Source organism: Corvus brachyrhynchos, unplaced genomic scaffold, assembly GCF_000691975.1.
Source record: "Corvus brachyrhynchos isolate BGI_N302 unplaced genomic scaffold, ASM69197v1 scaffold175, whole genome shotgun sequence".
NCBI classification, from domain to species: Eukaryota; Metazoa; Chordata; class Aves; order Passeriformes; family Corvidae; genus Corvus; species Corvus brachyrhynchos.
The window spans coordinates 7,382,236-7,402,317 of record NW_008238448.1 but is presented as its reverse complement, the minus strand read 5'-3'; the positions used below and the strand labels follow the sequence as shown (position 1 = coordinate 7,402,317).

The 20,082-nt window shown below is 37.7% G+C and overlaps 1 protein-coding gene across 1 annotated transcript in view; it reads right to left on the bottom strand.

The window, feature by feature from the left end:
• LOC103617429 overlaps positions 1 to 20,076 on the bottom strand; it is a 56,571-nt gene extending 36,495 nt beyond the window's left edge. Inside the window, exons 1-10 of the mRNA XM_017736798.1 lie at positions 19,940 to 20,076; positions 19,526 to 19,595; positions 18,383 to 18,513; positions 16,610 to 16,698; positions 15,398 to 15,497; positions 13,993 to 14,036; positions 12,746 to 12,823; positions 3,911 to 4,107; positions 1,528 to 1,592; positions 1,157 to 1,263 (exon numbers count right to left, since the gene is read on the bottom strand). Coding sequence (XP_017592287.1) covers positions 1,157 to 1,263; positions 1,528 to 1,592; positions 3,911 to 4,107; positions 12,746 to 12,823; positions 13,993 to 14,036; positions 15,398 to 15,497; positions 16,610 to 16,698; positions 18,383 to 18,513; positions 19,526 to 19,595; positions 19,940 to 19,975 — 917 coding nt within the window. The 5' untranslated portion in view covers positions 19,976 to 20,076. The remainder of the gene's footprint in view (positions 1 to 1,156; positions 1,264 to 1,527; positions 1,593 to 3,910; positions 4,108 to 12,745; positions 12,824 to 13,992; positions 14,037 to 15,397; positions 15,498 to 16,609; positions 16,699 to 18,382; positions 18,514 to 19,525; positions 19,596 to 19,939) is intronic.
• Between the last annotated feature and the right edge of the window lie 6 nt (positions 20,077 to 20,082).

Here is a 20,082-nt window from a genome sequence, read left to right as displayed (position 1 = left end):
GAGAGCACAGTAGACAGGCTGAATTACTTTTCTAGATGTCACAGAGACAGCAGCACTACAATCTGTTTCAATTAAACAAAAGATTCACATAGTCTGGTCTGAAATAACGTCCAAGAGCAAACACGAAATGGAAAACACACCATTCTAATTTTTTTTCCTAAAATAATCACCTGGCTTCCAGAAAGATTGCTTTTCAGAGGTTCTGAGTCTCCGAGTCTTTGTAACTTCCTGCAGGTTTTTCTATCATTTGATTTTCTCAATAGCTCTTGGACACAAGCTTTTAGCATCTGCAATTACACAGCTCCTATCAGCCTGCTCTCATCTGCCATGTCTCTTCAGGGCAGTTAGAGAACTCCTCCTTCACCACAGAGCTGCACACAGGCACATGAACAAGCACCCTGAGTTCACAGTAAACCTTGCATTTCAGACTTTCCAAGTGTAGTTTCTGCACGGGTCTACAACAGGATTGTGAGGAAGCTTTATATAAAACATGGCACAAGGAAACAGATCTCATAACTAGAAAGACTGGAGTTACTGGAGTAAGCACTGAGAGACTCATGATACGGAATTATACTTAAGAGGAATCCCTCCTTACCCAAATATACTGGCATGATAATACAGCTAGAGGTTTATCAGTCTGTCTTAGAATTGTAAAATTGTTCTAGCAAAAAAAAAAAAGCACAAAACAATCATTGGGTCACATTTTAAAAGGTAGTAAAATAATTGTGTTTTAAACACAAACTTGGTAAACTGCCTACATTTCATATCAGTAAGCCTTTTCAGAAAAAGTTCTGTGAAACTCCTGAAAACTAGTTTCACATGGGTTTATCTCTGGCATCTAACAAAATTTAATCTGAATCACAGCTTTTCCCTCATTAATTTAGGTTTCTCTCCACTATCCAGCCATCTATTTTCAAACATGTTTGGCACTTTTCTCACTCTGTCAAACGTAGCTGAAGTGCAGTTATATATTGAAAACAGGTTTCCTGAACAGGCTACTTAAGTCTTGAAATGTCATCCCAGTAGGAAAACTAAAATCTTCTAGGATTCTTAGAAGGTTAGTAATGTTGCCATTGTGTGCCACTGCTCTATTTTCATCATCTCTGGGAAAAAAAAAAAAGCAAGCCAGAACCCCTTCCAAGACTCAAATACCAACCTTTGCAGAATACCTTCCGCAGTGCGTTTTGCTTTTTGTACTGCCTTTGGGCCTCCCACTGGACACACAGCAGTAGCTCTGAAGCCATCAAGATAAGTGGCATTTACCTAACGATAAAGGGATTATGAAGTTACATGGAATTTAGTACTGATGGGCCATAAATGCTCTCTGGCAATCATTATCTATACAAATATACACTTTTTAAACAAGGTAACAGATTTTTACATATCAAATAAGGTCTGCCTTTTCAAATTTTCCTCCTCTTTCTTTTACCCTTGGGGCAGAGAAGATGAGGACAGTGTAAAGTCTCTCCAAAATTTAAGATTTTGTAAATCAAAAAATATCTTTCACTCCACAGAAAGAGACAATACCTTATAAAATGTTGAAGGAGGCAATCCTTTTGCTCCACAAACTTTCACTGCTCCACCATCAAAACCTATAGTGGTTAAAAATCAATATTTAAGCTTCTTCAATATAACTTCAAAGACATTCTTTTGTGATCCATATTAATTAAATGCACTTAATTAAAAAGCAAATCACTGATAGCTCTACTGCCACATAAGAGAGAACCTTTCAGAAAACAGTCCTTCCTGCCTTAGAAAGAACAGCAGCAAACTGGTGACTGAATTTATGACTTCCATAAGCCTTTTAAAAGGGTGACTGAAATGTTTATTCATGCACTTAAAAAGTACTTAACACAGAAAGCAGCCTTAGGACTTTAGAGTCAACAGTTATTTTCCTCTTAACATCCAGTTATTGCACACACACGAAGAGCATACAATTTACTGTAGCTGGCTGGAGTGGACCACAGTCCCTCGGTAAAGAATCAAAACAAGGTGAGAAACCAGTGAGAGCTATTTGCTGATAGCTTAGTAAGTGAAGGGGTAACTTAACTTTAGGTTCCTTGTCAATAACAGAAACAGTCTGAATATGTTCCAGTGCAACAACCATGTTCAGTATTAGGAATATTAATGCCAAAAAAAATGGAGAAAATTGCTGTGATGGCATCAGGTTCAAGCTTGAGCTGGAGAAATTCAATAGGTGCTATTCCTTGAAAATCAGCAGTGCAGGATCAGCACCTCACATTTGAGAGACAGGATTATAGTGTAGTTCACCTGCGCTTGCAAATATTTAAGAAGCAGTTCAAAGCTTTACACAAATACTCTGAAAAGATCAGATCATAACATATTTTAAGAAGTAAATGCCACTAGTACAAATTTTACACACCACTCAAATAACATCATCACTCTCTCTCAAGACTGACATGAGGTTAATTTAACTCTCTCAACATAGAGCTACATCCTTCCATTCAAGTGAAGATCTGGAACAGTTTCATGTTCCAGGTGAAAGCGTAATACAAAGAAAAAACATACCACAAAACCAAATGCATAGCATCCATTGACAAAAAGAAAACAAGCACCTCTCAGCTCAAACACTGCAAGTAATCCAACAGGGCAATAAAGCTGGCAACATAAACAGCAAAATTAGATAGCTTCCCTGTTCTTACTGGTGTACTGGTGTCAAAGCACTTCAAACTAAAATATTTAAGCAATCTGCCCATTTTCCATCTGTTATATTTCTAAGAGGACTAACTGAAAGTTCATGTGAAAGTTCATTTTAAGTTCAAACATGTCATATCAGGTCATTTGCAAGCTAAAAGTTCATAGGAAGGTGAGGGTTTCTTTTTTTAAAAAGAAGACAACTAGGGGCTAAGAGCAGCAAGCTGGCCTTATCAGACTGCCATTTGGTTATGTTGCACAAGAGGATTCACTGTACCATGTTATGGTACTTTATTACTGAAGCAAAGTATTTTTTATGTTACCACATTTTGAGTTTAATCCCACAAAGTTCTTAATTTGAGATTTTGGTTGTTCTAAACTTTAGAAAGACACTAGGCATACTGAAACAAGTTTCATTAGAAGGAAAAAAAAATGTAATATAGTTGCAGTAAAAAGCAAGCTTTAGATGACTGTAGATAAAATTTTTTTCAAGCTGTCTTACTCAAATTACAGCTCTTCGGATCTGTTAAGCCTGGGGTTTTTTTTGTTTTGCTTTTGAAGCTAAATCCTGAACATACATTATATCCATCTTTAGTCTGTAAAAACTAAACTGTAAACATTTAACTGTAAACTGTTACAAAACTGTTACAAACACTGTTAAGTGTTTTGAAGATAGCAAATGGATTTTTAAAAAAAAAAGATTCTCTGGTGGAAATCCTCTACCTAATCATGCTTCTACCATTTGCTATGACCCACCTAAATGTCTGAGAAAAACACCATTAGCAAGCAGTGCTTTGAAAGACACAGCCTTTCATTGTTACCAATACCTCAAATGCCCCAAGTTAAAACATGTACAAAACATTTTTTTGAGAAATTTAGCTGCAGCTAAAAAATACTGAAATCATAGTGAAACTGTCTCAACGTTGTTCACACTGAATACATAGTTTAAGGACTTGACAGGTACAAGGCATGCATTAAAAAGTAAAGCAAAGGGAGTAGTGAGCAAAAATATAAATTAGTCAGCCAGCAAGAAAAATAAGATTGTGTTTAAAATTTCTAAAGGAATTTCTAGCAGAAGTCCTTGAAAGCATCAGTTTAATACAGTGTAACTCTCTAAGGAACTCATTTAACAAGAAATATGCAGTGAAAAATTACATGGAATGCAATTTCCATGCATATGCATGGCAATTAAAGTAGCTGCTTTTGTTGATAACACACTTAATTGACATGTATCTTTACATGTAAGAGGACTAACCTGGAATTTCAGTGATGGAAACCTGGGAAAAGTCACATGTAACATCTGGTAAAAGATAGCGCTGAGGATTGCCCAATTCATACACCAACTGTTCAGCTACAGTGCCAAAAGAGATTAGTCCCCCTGTGTCTGGTGGTTTGGAAAGAATAAAGTCTCCTTCAGAGGAACATTCTACAATGGGAAAGCCTATGTTGTGCCTAGAATGTGAAAAACATTAAGAAAAAAATCTCTGTAAATACAAAGGAAATGTGAAAAGAAATAACAACACACCAGAATTTTACAGTAATGATCTATTAAATGAAACTTATCAAGAGTTATCATTTATCTGGTTGTTTCTACAGAAAAAAACACCAAAAAAAACACTGAACAAACTGCTCAACTAAAATAATACGAGGATGTAGTCTATTGTCTGGCAAAGAAGCACAGATACAACAACAGATGCCAAATGCAAACATGGATGTGGGGAAGGGAATGGAGAAGGACACTAACAGGAACAGTTCAAGTAAAAAAGCTGAAAGAATTAGAGGACTATGATTAAAGCTGTAAATTTAAAATAAAACAAATGATTGTTAATTCTAGTCCCATTTGGCTACAGCAGCACACACAGTATGACACTGAAGACATCTAAATACATTGTGCACTCTGGATTTGTAAAAAGGCAGTCAAAGCAGGAAGAACAAACTGTGCTGGGAACCTCAGAGATGAAGCGAAGTAGGAAACAGGAATAATCGCACCTACAAAGGGTAATTTCACAGGTTAGTAATAAATCATACACAGAAAAGTCAATCAGAAAGCAGAAAGACATGAAAGTTAAGATCTTCAGCACAGAGAAAACAGAACTAATAGAAAATTATAAGGCACCACAAAAAGAAAAGTAGTGAAATTATGGACATGTTTCTAAATTAAAATATTCCCCTTCCTCCTCACATTCTCAAAGTGTAAAATACAAAAAGTGATCAAATAGTTCATAGTTAGAGGCACATACTGGTCATTACAGTAGCAGGGCAGGATTATGTGGATGAGATCCAGACATCTGCTTTTCTAGCTAAAAAGCTTGCACTTGTTTGCAGAGAATTTGAGCAAAATTAAGAACTTAAAACTTTTCAGAAGTACCTGAGAATTAAAATAAGAGTGCAAATATTCTTCTAAAAAGACTACCTGGCTCCCTTCCCTCTCACAGGAAGTCTGACATTTGTACAAGTGTCCACTTGTTGTCGCAGAAACAAAATGAAGGCAAAGAGAGGAGTTAAGGAGATATTGTCCCTTGCAAAAGCTAAACTGTTCTAAAAAGGTCCTAATAATGAAAGGTGGTGAACTTTACCACACTCATTAAAGTCAATGACCTTCAGGTCTTTCATACAAACTTAAAACCAGTCTATCCCTCCATTTAATTATTTTTGGGTGCTAGTGGTAACAATGTGCTGAACATACAACTGAGTATCAGCAAAGGTTACATGAACACAGTTTGTATAACATAAATCCGCAAAGTCTGGAAGAAAGTAAGCAAAAAAACCAGTGAACTCTTAAGGGACATCAGTAAAAGTTCATGGGAGTTGGAGCAGATTCCTTATCATCAAGAACAGTCAAACATAACTCCATTGTTTTAAAAAAGGATTAAGATACAAGATCTGTTACCAGAGATCAGCAACTTTTAACACTTAAAGGGTACAAAATTGAAAAGTATGGTAGCTGTTGGATACCTAGAAAAGCCCACATCAAATCACTAAAGATAATACTTCATTTGACTGATCTTTGAAACTATTTAAACCACTGAACAGATATAGGAAACAAAAAAGCCCACCCTGGTGAACGCAAAGAATTAAATGGGATCGACAATTTTACATACAGGTTATTCTAGTGCGGGGTTTTTTTGAGGGGAAGAGGAGAGAGAAAAGATGGTTGCAGGAAGTATGTAATATCCAAAATTTTCAAGTGTGAGATAGATAAAAACAACACCCAAAACACCCCTCAATTCTTGGTCTTGAACAATAAGATATAGTAGCAGACTAACATGTAATTATCCCAATTTTAGATGTAAGGAGACACAGAGGAAGCATCATGATTTGTCCAGTGCAACAAAGCAGGATCAGTGACTAAAGGCTACAAGCTTTTGCCCTCTCAGTGCCATGTTTGTGTGCTTGACCCTATCACCTATCTGTCCTAAGACAACAGCACCAAGTGCCCTGCTAGCAGGCTCAGTGCAGCTTATTCAGATCACATACCCAGAAGAGATATCGCTCCCATGAAAACAGATCAGCCAGTGCCCCCGCTGCAGCCCACTTTGATCTCAGTCATCAGCACATGCAACTCCTACAGTACATTCCTGCACCTACTCCCCAGCTATCTTTGTTTTGAAGGAAGAAGTAAACTGTAGACACTCAACTTCCTACTCTGAGCCACTGAGTCTACTAACATTGATTCAACTCCATTTTGCCCAGCTTCCACTCTCAAAACCCCCAAACCATTAAAAAACAAAACCCAAATACAGTAGTGAGACAAAGTGAGACATTTCACCCCCAATATGGTCAAAATACGGCAAATAATGTTTCCCCCTCAGTGTACACCACCACCCAATGAACTTGCCTATATGGTGAGTTAATTGCAGAAGATGTGCATTCCCCCAGGTTATGCCAGCTCTGAAAGCTTCCCTCACTGTTTTAACAATTCACAACATGGAGATGCAATGATTTGGGTAAGAAGCCCCTGGATTCTACCTGTATTGTAACTGGATGACTGGGAAAATAAAAATACCCAATACTATCTTGTAGCAGATGGCAATGGTAATAACCCATATTATCATACAAATGATTAAGACAAAAATGTTATTTTGTAAATTGCTAAAAGACATTACTTAAAATGAATTTTCACCTTGGAAACAAAACTGGTCTATCACTCCTATGATCCAGTCAAATGACAGCTACTTAAACCTGGCATAAAAAGCTCTTTAGCAGCAGTAGCTGCCTGGATCAGGTATACCACAGGTACTATAGTCACACCATCAGCTTGACCAGTACTTCCACTTTTAAAATGTGACTCTTTGCCTGATTCACTTGTAGGTTTTGCTGAATGACTACACACCATGTGACATCTGCTCTGTGGGGAACGTGCGAACTTCAGGCTGTCCATAACGTATAGCCAAGCTGTACTTTTGTATAGTGTAGCAGGGGAGTAACCACAGAACTATGAACTTTAGCAGCAACTACGGTCATGCATCCAAAGGTACCTTGGCTAAGTGGCACCCTTCAACGATAAAAGAATTGCATCAGTTTAGTGACAAAATCCCTATGTAGGACGAGGTAGTATCGAGCAATGGAAACAATTTTGAAAGGGAACTAATACAATTAATTCTAATTAAATTATATAAATTAATAAAACACAGCACTAGACAGTATCAAGTACTACTTTAAAAATATTTAAGAAGTTATTTTACCACAAGGTCAAAATACACAAGTAATGCACATCAGTTTGTGAAGGGAGCTGACAACTACCATTCTTCAATCCAAAAGGTCTGTTTTGGGTTGCATGTTTGCTACTTAGCAAGTAAATATATTATATACATTAATAAACCAGAGCACTGAATGAGACCAAGATAAGATGACACCTCAGAAAACCCCTCCAAGCTAGATGGGAGCTAATACTAAAGCAGGTCTTAGTGAAGACCTACAGCACAGGGGTAATCAAGTTATAAAACTGGTTTTGCTGCTGAAGTCACCTTCTCATCAACCTAGTCTTACAGCAATCAAGACCCTCAGTCTCCTGTCAAGTTCTCTGCCTGCCAACAACTTACTCTTGGATTAATTTTTTCCATGTAAAATGTTGTTTTTTCTTCAGTTTTGGCTCTCAGAAATGTTACAGTTTATGGGCATATCACAGGTGATAAATTGAGCTGTCTAAGCAGGGATCTCCTCCCTGTCTACTTTGGGAGGATGCACTATTCAGAAGCCTCTGAGGTGCTATCAAGATAACCTTCCTTCTCATTTTGTCGTACTTCTTACACCATCTGCATTACAAGAAAAGTAAAATCCATGACCAGTACACTTTAGTTCAGGGAGAGAGACATTACTTGAGACAGAACACGTATTTCTCCCCTCATAAAGTGTCAAATCCCTCAAGTATCTCATTCTAGCCACTACTGCTTGACTAAGATTACTGGCAATAGAAGATGGGACAGTCAGTGTAATACATTTACTTGCAGGGGAAGTTGCTGCAAGAAAGAAAACAAAACCCCACAGCAATGCATGTGACATGGAAGTGAACCAGGATCCAAGTAAGCTGTGGTATGAACTTTTAGATTTACAGCTAATGCAGTTTCCTGGGATGTGACTCGGTCAATGTCACACCAAGGAGAGCTCTAAGCCAAGCTTCTCAACTCCTCAGATATGTATTTTAACTATAATGCTATTAGGCAAAAAGCAGAAGCTGCTACCACTTCTAGCAGTGTTTTGACAACAGGTTCAAAACCAGTAATATGTCAGGCAAGATCAGCACAAACTTGCAAGGTAAAGGTATAAGCATCTCTTTACCTGTAGGTACCAAAATGTTTCCTAACATGCAATTCTGCTTTAGGCAAAACTTACTGATTGCATCATTTACCCCTCTGACTAGGGCATTTCAGACTATGTCTTGTACCTAAACTTTTAATGGCCAGACAATTTCAGGCTAAACAGACCAGCTGCCTGGTGTTTTCAGCTGCCTGGAATAGATGGTGCTACAGAGAAAAAAATGTTCCACACTGCTGAATGGAACTTGCATGCTGGATTTTGTTCTAGTCCCAAATTGAGAAATCTGGATCCAGCCCTTAAGAGACTACAGCTATTGACTTACCCTTTTGGTCATCACAGGCCAGAGGATTATGCAGTCTCAACTCTTGGCTTAGGGCAAAATGCCAGTGCTTATCATCTCCTCAAAATGATTACTCTACTGATCAGCCTTAGTTTATTCTCTCCTGCATTTCAAAACAAAACAAAACAATGTACTAATCACCCACTGGCACTAAGTAATAGCAAGAGACAGCAATGTCTGGGGACAAATGAAATTAAATAGAAAGCTGTGCATTATCCATATAGTTCTGGCAATACAGTTCATTTTGAGACACGGCATGAATTCCCCATTGGAAGCTGTGCATTAGACATTAAATAGGGAGCTGACCATCATTTCTGCTGACCATCTGCTGATGTATATTACTATACAAATAACAGAAAAGGAATGCCTTTTTTGATAACACTAACTTAAAATCAGCATTTAAGACTGCACATTAGTCTTCTGTAGGCTATGAAATAACGGTTTCTTGCACTTTTCTCTGCTAAACATTGGAGAACCCACACAAGAGAAGAGTCAAGCAGCCACTTTCTCACTGGAAAAATAAACAGCACCTACCTCCTCTACCTGTCTGCCTGTTTTCATGAAAACTGGACAAAACCTTACAGCTTCAAGATTCCCACCTTTAAGTCAAATGCATTAAGAAAATACAACCAGCACAATTGAAGAAATGCCAGTGCCTTAGGTCAATAGACAGAAAGCAAGCAAGTTTGGCTTCTACCAGCTAAAGTAACTTGGAGAGTCACAAGCTGGAACATGCACTTCACTTGTTTTACATTAAAAACTTACTTTAAGGAGACGACAAAGAAAATTACAGAATAGCTTAGGTTTTAATAGCTAACCATTAAATGGCCACAATATACCCACAATATTCCTGAGATTTAAGGTACCCTTTTGTGGGGGAATTGAGTTCCCAGAAGTATCTGAATCAAACATTTCAAGAAAATTAAAAACTAACAAACAACCCCCCCACAAAAAACACCAAAAACCCACCAACTAAACCATGTTGGATGAATGAAGTGGATTCAATCCAATGCCTCAATACTCACTGAGACATAATAGTATATGCACAGAATATAAGCTCTAACTTGCCTGGCTTCATTTAGATTAATTAAAACACTCTTCTTTATGGAGTTAATTATTTCTGCTTATGCATAAAAAATAGACAAGATTTATAAACCTGAAATGTAATAAATTCTTCGAGTTTTGTTTACAAGTTAGAAAAAATCATACCCATCAAACCTTCTTAGACAGAAGAGCCACATGGATTACTGTTCTTGGGGAGAAAAAATCCCCAAGGACAGTCAAAAAGATGACCCCATTCTAAGGCTAACCAAGCTCACCCTCTGCAGGACAGTGTGAGGAGGAGAGAGGCTGCCCTCCAGTGTTCAGTCACCGAACTCAGTAAGCGCACGGGATAGGTTTTCTGCTCTTGGCTGCACAAACGCACTCACGGAGCAGGAAATTCGTATGTGAAAGGCACATTAATGATAAACACAGATTTAACTTGGCTTCTTCCCCCTCCTATTTACTGAGTTAATTGGGATGGTTTGGATTTAACATTAGGTACCACAGATACAATGATTTATTGAGATCTAAATTATGCACACTTACTTTCAGGAGACTGCTAAAAATGTCATTTCTCCTAAACAAGGGAGAAACCATTAACAGACACAGTCAAGTAACTTCTGCAAACTCTGTCACAGCTCTATTGACCTATTTGAAATAGAGCAGGGGTTAGTGGCAGCAGGTATGGCACATTTTGGTCACTACTGAGACTAAGGTACCATGTTATTATCATACATTATTATGAATGCATTATCTGCATGCATTGAAAACAGATTCCGACTGTCTAAATAATGAAAATTTCATGCCACCAAGTTCCTTTAAATTAAAGGGTAAATAGGTTACCACTAAACTATTAAATGGAAAACACAGTTTTCTGCATCCCAAAAGCTTTCACAATACTTCCCCCTCATGCTTTTGGGCCTAAGTATAGCAAACAACTATTTATCAGGAAACCAAAATTTATCCAATTAATCTCCTCCCTGCCTTCCTTCTCTCCATATCCTCAACGGACATGCTGGATCACAAGTCCACTTCAGTCAGTGAAGTATCTCCACTCTGCATCTCCAAACTTAAAATCAAAGCTCACACATTATTCTGGTCTTGACTAGTTTTAGGAGCTCATCATACAGGCTGACGTGTCACATTGTTTTATTTCAAGAATTTCACCAATTACATGTCTAAGACTCAAAATTTGCAAACAAACTGACTAGTTTTAGGGTACCATGATCAATTCCTCAGCAGACTTAAACTGAAGGTAAATAAATAACTTATATTACCACAAATAGAGTTATGTATGGTTTAAAGGTATGTATGCATATCGATGGGGACAAGGTAACAGAGCAGTATCAGGTGTTAAACTTCTATATCCTTTAACAGAGACTCAATTCAGCACCAGTCAGCTCTAAGCCACAAATCTACTATGATTTTTGACAAAGTTCTGTGATTTTACAGATACAAAACTATTAGCTACGCATATTCATGTACGTATACTCATCTGTAAAATGAACTATTCCCACTCCAGTGGCTCACAGCTTCATATACTCAAACTTCTTTCTTTTTTTAAGCCAGATTGACATTCCTCACAGAAAAATCCTTAAAGACCTATCACACGTTTCAGTAAGAAAATTAGTATTCTGGTTTTTTACTTTGATTCTTCTATAAAGCAAGGTCTTCCAGAGTCACAGATTTTAAGAAGTTTCATGATACAGCATAAGTGAATCATTGGGAGAGACATCAGAATCGGAATTATAAATTTCCAACCAAATAGAGCAACTTGTTACTATGAACTCTCTCCTTTGATTTCCCATAAAACACAACAGTGAAGAGTAAGTGCAGTTTGTCCAGGCCTAGTAGCTTTCCAGTAGGTGAGAAGAAATGTCTGACCCTGTTTGTTTCAATGCCATCCATGTGTTCACCTTTAAATCAGCAGTGCTCAGGAACTCAGAAAAACAGAACACATCTTTTAGGATCACACTCTGAATCAGCAGCAGTCACTACAAGGAGAAGACAAAATCCAGGCAGCCCTAGGGCTCTCCAGGTAGCAGGGCACAGTCCTGCTGGCTCGTCCACCTGGACCAGAGTTGACTTGGGAGCAGGAAGGAACCCACCGTATTAAAGCACTCTTCTCTCCTGCATCTCCCCGCTGCTCTTCAGCCCTTTCCTCCGTCACATAAAAGAAGCACTGCCTTTCTCATGATACAGCACAGGACAAGATTCCTCCCTCTCATCCCCAGAAATACAGAAGTAACTGCAGCCAGAACCACTCATGCTATGCAAAAAATGTATTCCCCAACTACTTTTAAATCACTCTTAAAAACAGGTTGGTAGAAAGCAGGCTCCCTCAGCAGGCAGAATGACACACCTACATGTAACTCTGATTCAATAGGTCTGAACACAAGATACACACAGAACTTTTTGGAAGGACTGACCATTCAACACATTTGCATTCACCAAGCTACTCAGCAGGACAAAACTATGGCTTATATTCATCTCTACCAAAGCAAATTAAGTCAAATTTGTGACTGACCAGCAAGCAACTCTGATCTAACTGAACACTAATGTAACAGCATTCAAAATATCAGCATTGTCTTTTCCATTACAATCATGCATGAAAGTCAATAATAAATATTTTCAAAAAGCAGAGGATACTGAAGGAAACAGGAAAAAACATGTTTAAAAGGGAAAAAAAATATATTTATCAAAGGGCTAATTTGTTTTTCGAAATCTGCTGAAGTTAACAAAAGAAAGACCCTGTCTGACCAAAAAGGAAAACTTCAAAAGGGAGAACAGAACTCAGAAAAGTGATGTTGAGGTGGCAAAATATCAAGAGGCCCATACTGCCTCCCCCAAAAAGAGTAAGGTAGAAGCAGTTTTGACCTCACAGATACAAGAAGAAAACCTCATCTTTGGCCCACTACAAACATGCATGATGGTATCAAGTTTACCTACCAGTCTGGTACTGTGTGCCAATCAGTGAATATTCCACCTGTACACTGAGCACCACATTCAATAAGATGACCTGCAAGACTGGGAAAATTGCGTTAAAGTAACTAAATATAATGCAAAATCTATTTTCACAAATCCCACTTTAAAATACAATAGTACAATGGAAATAGAGCTAAATAACAAAACATGCTACTTTTCTCCATAAGTATCTAATACAATTATGAATTATGCATTAAGCATAACAAGGGATCCTGAAAGATGAATATAGTGTTTAAAGGATTTTTACAAGAATTTTCCTGCAAAAAAATATACACCTAGAAGATTATCTAACACCTAAAACCAAGTTTCCTTAGTAATTTCAAATCTTGATCTAAATTCAGTATCTTAGCAGCCTGCACTGCATGTAACTAAATAGACAAAGACCATTTTTAAATGAAGAGATAGAAAATCTCACCTCTAATATGAAGGACACAATGTATTATGATTATGTATTACTATTCTCAAAGTTTGATTGCAATAGTCTATAAATATTCAACAGAATTATGGGGAAAATCTTCATCTCTATCATCCCCAACTCAGTGGAGCCTGAATGAATTTCTCTCCACATTTTTTCTCAAGCAGAAGTTCAAGCACACTAATGAACAGTGTGTGCTCAGGCTAAGTAATCACTCATTTTTATGAGGACTTCAATTCAGATACATGATGCAGAATGTTAAATTAGGCAGCATAGTTCTACCCCTTTCTGGATCAGATTCTTAACCTTAGGACCACAACAAGGATTTGTACATGGGAGTACTGACACTGAGCTTCAACAAAACCATACCAGGATGCTGCCCTCTGACTGAACCTGCTTTTGGGCATCTTTCAAAGTAAGCCCTGCGACCACCCCAAACATCAACAGTGGCAGCCAAACAGAAAAACCTTGGAATCAGTGGTCTGTACTGTAAGATTTCATCTCTTGATGAAACAGAACAGATGAAATGAAAATGAACAGAAAGTTAAGCTGCTAAATAAAATCTTTCAATCCTTTCTTCCTTTTGTTATTTTAAGCTGGTTCCAGAATGCAGTTTCTATCATTTCAACTCCAAGTGAGAGTAGTGACCCTCAAAAAAGAACTCAAAACCTAACAAAATCATTAAAATAAATAAATTCAATGATAATATGAAACATCACTATGTGCTGAAAAAGTTGGTATCTTGACATTATGATATGAAATATAAATTTACCCAATTTCTTCTTATATCATTTACCTTCCCGCAGCTAGCAAGTCATAGTCATCCCTATTCCAGCCAAACTAGAAGAAAAAGACAAATATTTCAAATACATAAAAGTTTCATACAGTACAAAAAACTGCACATAGCATGTTCTTTGCTTTGAATAACAATTCATTGGATATACTTTTACTTAACTGTAGAAATCTAAGTAATAATAATTGGCAGGCACTGTACAGGGATTTGAGTTCCTATACAGCAAATCAGCAAAAAAATCTGACACATTTCAGTTTTCCTCCTATTGATACACCCCAACAAATACAAACTCTTAAAGCCATATCCTCTGCAAAAAACCTGGAAGTGCAACATCTGTATTACTTAGAACCTGCACAACCTACAGGTTTAAAAGTATAGTACCTATCTTGGGTCACCTGAACAAACCACTGTGTGTCTTCAACTTCTGAAAATTATCAGTTCCTGGAGTACTTACCAGTCACCATTAAAAACTGGAAGTATGCTTTCTGTTTAACTAGAAATTTTAACTAGAGTCTTTTCCCTGAGTTCAACCTAGTGCAAGCAATACAGTAATTGTTTCCTATTTGGCACTTTGCAGAAATCTTCCTAAAATCTTTCAATGAATTAGATAAGGTCTTTCTGGAATAGATAACACACACTGACAGTTGTTATTTTGAGAATGTAAACAACTAGGAATAAAACAACAAGTCATAATGGAAATTATAAATGGAAAATTAATTAGGCAATGTTTGACATGCATGAAGTCAAAGAGTATTATGTTTTAGAAAGCATGTTTTTAACTAGATACATGCCCCCCTATTTGTTTTAAATATGCACCAAAAGACAGCTTCCATATTTCACCTTGTGTGATCCTTCACAAAAATTAATGAAAACCCGTTAAAAATACTTCAGAAAACCACATACCCTGCATGTGTAAATTTTTTAATTTCAAGGAGTTTCAGAAATGCTGCATTGAAACCTACTACTTTAAACAAAACTGCTTACCCACTGAACGAAAAAACCCAGTGCTTTAAACCATCTCATGTGCTCCCCCCAACCAGAGTGAGCTCCACTACCGACACCTTGTGGTAAAGAAAAATATACTTGCACACCAAATTTTGAAGAAAGGCACGGGGAAAAACCCCGAAACAAATGGTGAGAGTGAAATACTGGTGAAAGAGGCTAAGACTTCCTTAACTTCACCCATGCTTTCCAGCTTAATGGTATACAATTTAACAAATATCCCTACTATCAATTTAGGAGAAGGGGAAGCGGACAACTTTTCATGCATGTAAGAAAAAAAATACAAATGCTCGTTGTTTTTAATTTAGCATCTACATTTTCACAAGGAACAAAAATTGTCTGACAATAACTGCTGAATAGTCACTCACATGTATTCATTATCCTACGGAAATTAACTTGTACTTACAGAGTGAATGAGTGGTCCTAATACAATCCCGCTGTCAACACATCTGCCCGTCACAACAACATCAGCTCCAAGGTCTAGAGCTCTGCTTATTGGTCTTGCGCTAAAGGTGACAAAACACAGCAGTAAGTACCTTCAAAGCATCATTTAAAAAACAGTTCCCTGACACACACAGGTTAAAAATCACTTACAAATCACTTAGGAAGTCAATAAAATCTACTTTAACAACCAATTTGTTATTATGTATATACATTAAGAAGATTTTAAAGAGCAGTCATTGAGACACTATCAAATTCTGGTACCTAAATAACGAAACTGAAAGATTTATCTTGATGTCCATAGAAACTGCCCTGAACAAAGTGCAGAGAGGGACACTTCTATCATCAATTATGGAAAAGAGTGTTTTTCAGAGATTCATTAGCCATTCAATTTGTAGATGAGTGTATAAAGACGAACATTCTCCATACATAAAGCCTGGTCACTTTGCCCTCCAATTTTAAACCTTTCAGGTCAATTACCTAAGCAATTTAAGAACTTGCAATATTGTCCAACTTAAAGAGCACTGTGCAAGAACAGGATCACCACGAACACCAACTGGAAGAGATGCACGTGACCATTGTCCCATTTCTCAGTCCTTCTCCTTCACTAGGCCTGATTGACATTGATTCATCTGAAGTGGATGGTGACAATGAAAATGCAGAGATTTATGGAAACCCTAAGTATCATAAAGGGGGAAACAGATCTTTCAAAACAGCAACCATCCTGAAAAAACAGTTTCCAAAATTTTGACAATACAAAGCCTGACACACAGTTCAGCACAACCTAACGGAACCTCCTACAGCACTCTATGTCCCTGAGCTTGAAGTCCTCACTTGCACTTCTCTAGTGACAACACTGTAAACTACTCCATGCTGCAACAGAGGACAAAGCATATGAAAAAGCATTTTCGCAATTGTAATTAAACTAACACTATTTTGGCTCAAACTAAAACCTGATGATTCACAGATGGTGTATTGCTAAGGAGTCATAACTTACAAGGTTATAAACTAAAACTCATTTACAAGTTGTAAACAAGTATTTTTTCTGGTTGCCTGAATAATTCAAAGATGAACCACATATACTAAGTGGTTCTAATTGCAAAGCAAAACAAATTCCCATATTCTATGTGTTAAAATTATTTGTTCATAATAAATACAACTTGCTAAAATAACTCACCCAAGATATATGTTCATGCTGTGAATATTCTCTGGAAATTGTTTGCCACTCTCTAAATCAGTGATACCAGCTCCTTTTAAGTTCTCTTTCTGTTAGAAAACAAGCAGAACACCCAAGCTTTGAGTATTTTGAAGTTTCTACAGTAAGCCTTTCATTAGTATCAAACAACAGATCCACTTCACAACAACTCTAAGCAAAGCATAATTATTAAAAGTATTGACAATACAAATCAGTTGAATGGCTAAAAGCCGTAGATACGCTTTTAACCACAACTTTTCCAGCATGCAGAAAACTAAGTCGGTCTTTAAAGAAAGTAATGTTCATTCACATACAACCAACTACAATCAACTGGTGTATTTCCTAGGCTTTAAACTGTATTTAATTGCTGTAGGACTAAATAAATCAAACCCTGCAAACAGAAATGTGTCTGCCACATCTGCAATGGTGTCACAACCAGCGAACAAGGCTAATCTTGTAGCTTCATACAGTACTTAGAGTAAGTTGTGTTTCCAGAGCAGTAGGTGGGGGGGAGGGTGTGGTTTTGACCATGCAGTAGGCAGCTTGCCAATCCAGTGGACTGAAGGTACAGTGACTGCATAGACACAATGTCTATGGAAACTCTAAATACTAATTTACAGGTGGGATCTGTAGTGTGGGAAAAAACCCAAAATTTCCACTCTGAACTAATTTGGTATTCTATGTTAATGACTGCAATCCTCCAAACCACAAGTAACATTTACCATGTTTCATGTATCAACAACAGAAGTTGTTGGTAACCATAAAAGCTGTGTCTTTTTTGTTCCTGTAAGTTATGTACTGACAACAGCATAGAAAACAATGCATTTCAGATCAGACACGTCTGTAACAAGCTCAAATAATGACCACTTTACTGTTGTAGCAGTAATGAAATTCTGGTCTGCAGACAGTAAAGTGGTTTCAGTAGGGCAGAAGTTTCTGAAAATGAAGCCCAAGCACTGCACATAAATTGCAAATGAAGAATCTTACTTGACGATCTTCCACATTCAAGAGCATGCAAGGAGTAACAGATCCTATGCAGATAAATAATTTTCCAAGTTACAGGCAGATATTTAACCACAGTGCAAACCTCTCCTCTCTTAATTACTATTATGTAGAAAGTCTTTTCCCAGTAACTTTTCAGGTATGGCCAACATCTTTTTGCGGATTTCATAAAGTGTAATTCTTTAAGTACAAAACAAAAACAAACATATATTTCATCTTTCAATTTTTTTTTGTCATATTTTAACTTCAATCCTCTCATTTAACATTACCTTACTGCCTGTAAACTAATTACTTAAAAACAGAAAACCAGCTACCTATAAACAAAGTAACATCAGGAAGTGCCTGTAAACCACTAAAAAAGCTAGAGGGGATAAACATTTGAATGTGTTGTAGCCACACCATATTCAGAAGATTTAACACACATGATTATCTAGTTTAGACAGAAGCAGTAAGCAACAGCACACAATAGCTTCTCCTGAAGAGCAGGCAGACCTTACAGCAGATTCACATTTCCCTTCAAAAAGCTAAATAGCAGATCCACAAGCTAATAAAATTCACCTCCATTACATAGCAAACACTACATGTGCCAAGAGTTGTATTCATGCGTTTAAAAATTAAAAGATAATGAAGAACAACACTTCTGATAGTAAAAGACTACTGCATAAAGACACACAAAGTAAGTTCCTACGGGACAGTAAATACCATGTTCATGCTATACAGACTCATGCTAAGGCTTAAAACAAAGTGAAATACCTCACTCATCAGATCATCTCCAGCAACAACAGCTATTTTCAAATCAACATCTGCTTTCTTTGCCACCTCCTGAAGGGCAGCTGCACAAGCAAGTGGATTAATTCCACCAGCATTACTGATGACACGAACACCTAAGAAAAAAAAAAGGCAAATGAAGTTCAGCAGCATCAATAATCAATCACCTGTATTTTAAAAAGTGTGCTGAAACACAAGCAAGGTATCACCTTTGCAAGGTAACAGACATTCAATCAAGCAAAACCACATTAAAATATGAACCACATTTAACCTGTGAAAGGATCACAATAAGCCAATACAAAATTGTTTAGAAAAGAGTAACTGCTATAGATAATTCTCATTTATCCTTTATGAATGGAAGGAGAAAGTGACCAGAAAGACACACATAATGAGGCAGACAGACAGCATCAAACATCCCTGACAGAAACAGCAGTAAACACTGTGAAGCTTTACTAATGTAAACAAAAAAAGAGTGATTAGAAAGTCATATTGTAGAACTACATGGAAATTTTGAAAAACTAGAATTACCTTGAAAGCATTTTTTAAAAGATCTGTAAAGCAATATTCCATTCACAAATTAAAGCTACAGTAAGAAAAATGTGAAAATATTTATCTACAGTTATAACAAGTATCTCAAATCAACCCAATTTCACCATCAGACCTGTACCCTACATCAATTACAATGGGATTTTTCATAGAATCCTAGAACAGTTTGGGTTAAAAGGACCTTAAGGATCACCTAGTTCCAAGTCCCCTGCTATAGGCAAGGTTATTCAGGGCTCCATCCATCCTGGCCTTGAACACTTCCAGGGATGGGGCATTCACAACTTCTCTGGGCAACCTGTTCCAGTGCCTCACCACCCCCACAGTAAAGAATTTCTTCCTAGCAGCCAATCTAAATCTACCCTCCCTTCAGCTTATGGCGATTTCCCCTTCTTCTATCACTACACATCCTTGTAAAAAGTCCAGCTCCAGCTCTCTCGCAAGCCCCCTTTAGGTACTGGAAAGTGCTGTAAGGTCTTCCCAGAGCCTTCTCTTCTCCAGACTGAACAGCCCCAACTCTGTCGGCCTGCCTTCATAAGCAGGTGTACTGAATTAACATACAAACTCATGCAAGAAGCAGCCTACCTTTCCTGTGAATATCTTTTATATAGGGAGCCATGGCAGTGGAGACAAAATCCGGAGTGTAACCTAAAACCTGAAATAATTAAGAGCTGTAACCACTTCTCATAGGTAGGTCAACCCAATCCCTTTCCCTGATTAACACAGAAAACAGGGAAGAACAAGTACCTCTGAAAATGTTTGGCAAATACGATGGGAAATGACATGAACACTTTCACCATGTGAAACTGAATGGATGCAAATAAATACATGCGAGTAAAAAGTATACTTAAGGAACCGTGTCCCCCTAACCAGGCACGTCTTAAGCAGGCTTCGGGCACGATTTGGGCTGAAGGAGAGCTCGGGAGGTCGGAAAGTACCGGAGCGCACCCGGCCCCGGCCAAGCCCAGCATGCTGGGGCCGGACACCGGCTTTACTTACGGGAGACCGGGCCTTGGCGGCCGTCAGCAGGGACATGGTGATCTCGGAGAGGTAATCGAAGACAAGGAAATCCAGCTTCCCCCCGTACAGCAGCTGCGGCACTGGCGGGGCAGGCAAAGGCGCTGTCAGCACGGGGGCCCCCC